This window comes from Bombina bombina, chromosome 1, assembly GCF_027579735.1.
Source record: "Bombina bombina isolate aBomBom1 chromosome 1, aBomBom1.pri, whole genome shotgun sequence".
Taxonomy (NCBI): Eukaryota; Metazoa; Chordata; class Amphibia; order Anura; family Bombinatoridae; genus Bombina; species Bombina bombina.
In genome coordinates this window covers 1,383,796,504-1,383,804,221 of record NC_069499.1, presented here as the reverse complement: position 1 = coordinate 1,383,804,221, position 7,718 = coordinate 1,383,796,504, and the positions used below count along the sequence as shown (strand labels likewise).

Here is a 7,718-nt window from a genome sequence, read left to right as displayed (position 1 = left end):
TGCACACAACACATGCTCATAGAGAGATGATTTCAACTGCTGTTCTCCAAAGTATCTATGGAGAACTTTCTTGCGATAAATACATTACGTGTTAAATGTACCATTAGAACTATTAAAAATGTGACTAGAGATCTAATTTAATCCCTTTTTTGATGTATTGATGCGCCTAATCGAATGCAACGGCCCAGTTATGAATTAACTTTCGAACTTCAAAATTTTTATACGCATTTTAGGTTGATAAATATGAGGACGAGATTCTGTACACATTTTTAGGTGCAGTATTTTAGAAGGTTGTCTATTATTCTTCACAGAAATACTGGACCTGTGAGTGCTAAATGTATAATGCCTCTTGCCTCAATGCATTACAAATGTGGAGCAGATACAAGTGAGGAGCAGTCAAGGGGGTTCATGTTTCTACAGTTTACATGTGTTACTGGCAACCAAGAAGATACACTTATTGACTTGTATGCAATGTTAGCCAAGGGGTAGAACGACTGCCTAAATGGTAGGATCAAGATTGGGGATGTAAGGTAGAGCTAGTCACCTACAGATTGTCCAGTACTTGGTAAAATCTTAGTTTAGCGTTCTAAATTATTTTCTCAGCCATATCTCATTATTTTATATAATACATCTGGCAACCCTATCTGAGAAATATAGAAAAGAGCAAATATTAACTAGTTTGAAAGGGGGTGGGGCCAAAAGTTATTTTTCGTCTAAAATCCTCAATCCCCAAACCTAATAAATCACCAAAACAGTCACGCACAGACCAAAACAGCCATGAGCTGTGTGACAGTTAATTTGCCAATAGTCAACATGGTCGTCAAGTTTCCGTATTAAAATAATCCAGACATTTTCACTTCCGGGTTTCTTTTTTTCCCCTCTGATTCAATATGGTAGACGAAGCAACTCGCCGGGTGGTGTCACAGATTCCATTGCTGAAAACTGGAGCCAGTCCCAGGGATAAGGAGCTTTGGGTTCAGCGGCTAAAGGAAGAATATCAAGCCCTTATTAAGGTGAATTGTGCACAGTTGACAACCTCCAAACCCGTCTTCAACAATTGCGGTGTTATCAATAAGATCCAGCGGTGAAGTTCGTCATTTTGTAAAGGTCTAGTAGCTTTTTAATTGTAAAATCAGCGTTAGAATTGGTAAATATAAGCGTAAACCAGGTCTCATCCGGTGATTAACCGTGTCAGTGTGTTACATTTAAATACGTCCGAGTGAACGAAACGTTCCGCTGACGTGTTAATTACTTATCCTGGCTGTCATCATCACTTTAGCTAATTGTTTGCATCGAATTTATAATACTACGTAAGCCTCAAACTAGTTTCTTTCTTCAGATATCCCTAGTGGATTAACGCTTCTAATGACTCTAGATTACAATATCTTCAGATAAACAGATCCCTCAGTGGCACAAGAGAAGTAAATCATAGATTACTGTATCTGATCCTCTTGGTGACTTACTTGTGCATTTTATCCCACAGAGTAAATGGCATTGTCCATTTTTTTTTTAATGTATATTTAAATTCACTTTAATGAACAATTTTGTTTTGTTGTTTATACAGACCATCTGCTCTGATATCGCTCTAACTTTTCTGAATTTAACTCTCCAGCTGCTATGAGATAAACTAATTTATTTCATTTTGGCTTTAATTTGATGGCCCTATTTTGACAGATCCTGCTTAATAGATATCCATTGTAAAACCAAAATGAATAGATCACCCAGCTTCCTGTAATGTCAACTGATTGGTTTCCCTCACAGTTATACTATATTGATTATGAACTTCAGTATGTTTTTTTTAGTTACTAATTCCTTTTGCTATTTTGTTTTCCAGTATGTTGAGAACAACAAGAATGCAGATAATGACTGGTTTAGATTGGAGTCTAATAAAGAAGGAACCAGGTAATGCCCAGCACTGCTGCTGTGTCCAGTCTTTCTAACAATATGTTAACTGTGCACAGAAAATCTATTTAAAACTATTGAAGGCACATAATATACAATTAAGGGAATTTATTTGAAAAACAAATAAAATCATTTTTTGCTTTCACACATTTAGTTTTCAAATCTTTGAGACATTTGTAGTTCAAAAATGACATGTTCTAATTTGTTAAAGTGGATCTCTGTGTTTAACACCCACAAAGGGGTTTAATACAGAGAAAGTCTTGTTCAGTAGCCGCAGGAATTAGCCGGTGTGCAAATCGGCAGCAACAGCAGGTGCATGACTCCTCTAATTACCGGCTGTGTTCTGCTTGGGAGCTGCAGTGATTGTGTCTCTCAATTCTGACTTTACCTATGTGTTTAACCCAATTGGTGATTAAATACACAGAGTTCCACATCAAGTAGTGCAACAATAACATGCTCTTAATACAGGGTGACATTTGTGTGCTTTCAAGGAACATTGTTTTCCAGTCTCTTTTAAACAGTTTGTTTCAAATATGCATCTTTAAAAAAAAATCTCATTGTATTAGGTATCGGTAACTCATGTCTTGCCAAAGAACCAGGATTGGTTAATAACTTTACACTTTGTGAAGTACTCACACTTGCAAAATAAAACCTAATTTCTCCATATCGTGTTGTAGGTGGTTTGGAAAGTGCTGGTATATACACGACCTTCTGAAGTATGAGTTTGATGTTGAGTTTGACGTAAGTAGTTTTTCTTTTGTTTACATATTAATTTTTTTTTATAAAAATGAGATACTATAGCGTCAAAATATTCACTAAACCCAGTGAATAATTCTGATAGGGAAGTTGTTTTAATCGGGACAGCAAATATGGTGCATTCATTATTTCCTTGTTTTATTTTGTAGATTCCTGTCACGTACCCCTCAACAGCTCCTGAAATCACTCTTCCAGAGCTCGATGGCAAAACAGCAAAAATGTACAGGTACTGTGTTTTTTTTTTTTTTTTTTTTAAATGTTCCCGTCCTTAATAAAACTACTTTTGGTTTCATACTAGTGCTAGTGTCTTTGAAACATTTCATATCAATTTAAAGGGACGTAGCACTCAAAATTTAAATTATCATGATTCAGATAAAGCAAGACATTTTAAGAGACTTTTCAAATTACTTCTATAATTGAATTTACTTTGTTCTTCTGGTATCCTTTATTGAAAAGCATAATAGGTAGGCTCAGGAGCAGCAATGCACTAGTGGGAACTAACTGTTGATTGGTAGCTTGGCACTTGTCATTGGCTCACCAGATTCAGTTGGCTCCCAGTAGTGCATTGTTGCTCTGGAAGTTACTTTAACTCTGTGTTTAACCAGTTTGTAGAGGTTTACCCTTTCCTGCCACAACTTATTTGGCTTCAGGACAGTCAAACGGCTAGGGCGTTCCATGACGTCATAAGAACGCTACAGCCCAGTGCAGTTAGAATGGCATGGGACCTTCTAACAGCTGGAAATGGTTAAACCCATAGCTGTAGCATGTTGTTATTGCACTGTTTCTTGCATATAACACGAGAGCATTTTAATTTTTACAAAAATATTATTATTGCTGCTCTATCATATGTATGGCAGGAAATTGAGTGTAATGTATCTTTTAACTTAAAGGGATACTAAACCCAAATTCCTTCTTTCATGATTCAGATAGAGCATGCAATTTTAAGCAACATTCTAATTTACTCCTATTATCAATTTTTCTTCGTTCTCTTGCTATCTTTATTTATAAAGCAGGAATATAAGCATAGGAGCCAGCCCATTTTAGGTTCAGACCCTGGATAGCTCTTGCTTATTGTTGGCTACATTTAGCAAACTAATAAGCAAGCCTATCCCAGGTTCTGAACCAAAAATGGGCGGGCTCCTAGGCTTTACATTCTTGCATTTTAAATTGATAGCAAGAGAACAAAGAAAAATTTATAATAGGAGAAAATTAGAAAGTTACTTATAATTGTATGCTCTGAGTCATGAAAGAAAGAATTTGGGTTTAGTATCCCTTTAAAGGGACAGTCTAGTCAAAATCAAACTTTCATGATTCAGATTTCCAATTTCCAATTCACTTTTATCAAATTTGTTTTGTTCTCTTGGTATTCTTAGTTAAAAGCTAAACCTAGGTAGACTCATATGCTAATTTATAAGCCCTTGAAGGCTGCCCCTTATCTGAATGCATTTAACATTTTTTTTTTCACAGCTTGACAGCGCAAGTTCATGTGTGCCATATAAATAACATTGTGCTTACACACATGGACTTACTTAAGAGGCTTAAATGCAAGTCTGTCAAAATAACTGAAATAAGGGGCAGTCTGCAGAGGCTTAGATACAAGATAATCACAGAGGTAAAAAGTGTATTAATTTAAGTGTTGGTTATGCAAAACTGGGGAATGGGTAATAAAGGGATTATCTATCTTTTTAAACAATACAAATGCTGGTGCAGTCCCTTTAACCCCTTGTGCCTATTGGACATAGTTACTACATCACAGGGTACTTTGCTCAGTGTCCCCTGTTGGCGTAGTACCTACTTCCAACCATCTGCCTCATGTTGTCGGCTTTGACAGCTAAGATTGCAGCTAGAGGCAGAAGGCATCTGCCTTAATATGTTCACTGATCGTGCTCCCTTTACCATTTGAAGGCAGATCACTGATGCAGATAGTGACAATAAGTGTATCGGCTTGTGCCATGGGTGGTGTGGGAGGGAAAGAAGGGAGGCAGGTGGTGCAACACAGGGAGAGGGGAGAAAGGGGGGTTCCCTACCTACATGAAAAAATGTTTAGTGAGGTAGGGATGGTTTCTAAAATAGCGGCACCTTGTGAGAGGGGAGAGGGTTAGAGAGCTGTTTGGGGGGGATCAGGGAGGTGGGTTACAGAAAAAATAATTAATACTTCTATCCCTAAACTGCATACTCGCAGACTGTCTGCCAGTACCTTAGATGGTTGTGACTAGTGGGGGGTGAGGGAGGGAAAAGAGCTGTTTTGGAGGGATTAGAGAGTGGGAGATGTCAGGTGGGAGGATAATCTCTACACAACAGGTAAAATTAACCTTACAAGCAAGCTACCTGATCAAAGCCTTCACTGCCAGGAATTTCAGAAGTGTGGGGCACAGCTGCAATTAGTGGCTTTCTAATTGTGTGTAAATTATTTGGGTAAGAAACCCAAAGTTTGAAAAAAGTTAATTTTTTTTTTTTTAATATAATCGCGTTTAGCGGTGAAACAGTAGCATGAAATATACCAAAATGGGTCTAGAAATACAGTTTTGATAGGTAAATAAAAAAACAAGACTCTATTTCTGTTTAAATGGAATGTTAGCAAAACATTTCTGTAAAATTCATGGTCCTTACGGGGTTAATTAAAGGGACACTGAACCCAAAATTTTTCTTTCGTGATTCAGCTAGAGCATGCAACTTTCTAATTTACTCCTGTTATCAATTTTTCTTCATTCTCTTGCTATCCTTATTGAAAAAGAAGGCATCTAAGGTATTTTTGGTTCAGCACACTGGACAGCACTTGTTTTATTGGTCGGTTAAACTAATCAACCAATCGGCAAAAACAACCCAGGTTGTTCACAAAAAATGGGCCGGCATCTAAACTTACATTCTTGCTTTTGAAATAAAGATACCAAAAGAATTAAGAAAATTTGATAATAGGAGTAAATTAGAAAGTTGCTTAAAATTGCATGCTCTATCTGAATCATGAAAGAAAAAAAATTGTGTTTAGTGTCCCTTTTAAATATATTTTACAATTATTTTTCTTGTCTTATATTTATTCTGTTCTTCAGTTGACTGCTTTTACGGCATCATTGTTACTTTAAAGGAACAATAAAGTCAAGGTTAAACTTTCATGATTCAGGCAGAGCATACAAATTTAAACAACTTTCCAATTCACTTCCAGTATTAGAATGTGCTCAATATTTTTATATGCACACGTTGAGGCCCCAGCTGTAATTGTCTATACATATTTGCATTTTGTGTTAGGCTGACGGCTGTCACATGATGCAGGGGAAAGGAAAATGGAACTAGCTTTGGCTATTCATTTGATATTTAGACCAAGTGCATTTGCATTGTCTTTATAAATTATGCATCATTTGATATTGCAGTTCTATTGTATTAATGGTCCTTTTTAACCTGCATTAAATTTAATCCTCTTTAGCAAACATCCAGTCTAATTTGTAACCTCTTAAACTCAATTGTATTATTTCTCAGAGGTGGGAAGATCTGCCTGACTGAGCACTTCAAACCCTTATGGGCACGCAATGTTCCTAAGTTTGGGCTGGCACATCTCATGGCATTAGGGGTAAGTGTCTTTCCTGGAGAGAAGTTAAAGGGATATGAAATAGTGCTCCTATAGTAAAAACAAATATGTTAAATCACAAACATAAAAAGAAACCGATTCTGTAAAAAAATGCAAACAACTTGAGTACTGTGTAGCCACTGCCTACAGCTAGATAAGGGAGCAGACATGTTGGCAACTTATTTCTGGCTGTTCTGAGCATGGGCAAATCTGACTCCCTGTTTCTTTTTTTTTTTTTTCTTTTTTCTAGACTTCTATTTTGTAGTTACTTATTTTCTTTTTGGGTCTTACAGTTGGGGCCTTGGTTGGCAGTGGAGATTCCAGATCTCATCAGCAAGGGACTGATTGAACATAAAGGGAAATGAATTTGAGATTCCATAAGAAGAAACTCTAGTAAAGAATATCTCATCTATAATGACTGACACCAAGGCATTAGAGGGGATACCATATACCAATGATATTTAACACAGTCTGGGTACCGTACCCCACCAAGGAACCTAAAAACTCTGCTTGTAAAAAGACTTTATTTTAACGATTATTTGAACAAAAGGAACCTAAATGTGCATTTTTACCAGTGCCATCATGACCTTCATTAACATCACAATAAATACAATGCTTACAGCACGGAATGACTTTCTGACTTTTCTTTACATAACATTTTATGGGAAAAATGGTTTTAAAAGACGAATTGGAATATTTAGATTAAAATCACTTAAAGGGACATAACCCCCCCCCCCCAAAAAAAAAAGCTTTCATAATTCAGATATAACATACAATTTAAAACAACTTTCCAAATTACTTGTATTATCAAATTTTGTTTTCTTATTATCCTTTTTAGAAAAGCATGGAGGTAAGTTCAGAAGTGTGCACGTGTCTGGGGTGCTATATGGCAGCAGTCCTGCAGCAATGTTATACATTAGCAAGAGCACTAGATGGCAGCACTATGTTCTATCATGTAGTGCTCCAGACATGTCCACGCTACCTATCTCGATATCTCTTCAACAAAGAAGAAGAATGAAGCAAATTTGATAATAGAAGTAAATTGGAAAATTGTTTAAAATTGTATTCTCTTTCTGAACTATGAAAGGAAACATTTGGGTTTTATGTTCTTTTGAAAGGATTTGGCCTAAAACTTTGTACCATTAACCTCTTAACCCAAAGTGATGTATATGTACGTCATGCAGTACGAAGCCCATCATACCACATAATGTGTGTGTGTGTATATATATATATATATATATATATATATATATATACGTCATGCGGTACGAAGCCCATCATACTACATAATGTGTGTGTATATATACGTCATGCGGTACGAAGCCCATCATGCTACATAATGTGTGTGTATATATACGTCATGCGGTACGAAGCCCATCATACTACATAATGTGTGTGTATATATACGTCATGCGGTACGAAGCCCATCATGCTACATAATGTGTGTGTGTATATATACGTCATGCGGTACGAAGCCCATCATGCTACATAATGTGTGTAT

At 36.4% G+C, this 7,718-nt stretch overlaps 1 protein-coding gene across 1 annotated transcript; it reads left to right on the top strand.

The window, feature by feature from the left end:
- The first annotated feature begins 853 nt into the window (after positions 1-853).
- Positions 854-6,841, top strand: UFC1 (ubiquitin-fold modifier conjugating enzyme 1). Its single transcript, XM_053704489.1, has 6 exons — positions 854-1,013; positions 1,835-1,902; positions 2,580-2,643; positions 2,808-2,884; positions 6,130-6,220; positions 6,511-6,841. The coding sequence occupies exons 1-6, from the start codon at positions 891-893 to the stop codon at positions 6,580-6,582; spliced, it is 495 nt and encodes a 164-aa protein (XP_053560464.1). The 5' UTR covers positions 854-890; the 3' UTR covers positions 6,583-6,841.
- The last annotated feature ends 877 nt before the right edge of the window (positions 6,842-7,718 follow it).

Excerpts from the sequence above, each read along its gene's own strand:
- UFC1 (XM_053704489.1), top strand. The coding sequence starts at position 891 with ATGGTAGACGAAGCAACTCGCCGGGTGGTGTCACAGATTCCATTGCTG. Across the intron at positions 1,903-2,579 it reads TCTAATAAAGAAGGAACCAG|GTGGTTTGGAAAGTGCTGGT; the intron begins GTAATGCCCAGC and ends ATCGTGTTGTAG. Across the intron at positions 6,221-6,510 it reads CACATCTCATGGCATTAGGG|TTGGGGCCTTGGTTGGCAGT; the intron begins GTAAGTGTCTTT and ends TGGGTCTTACAG.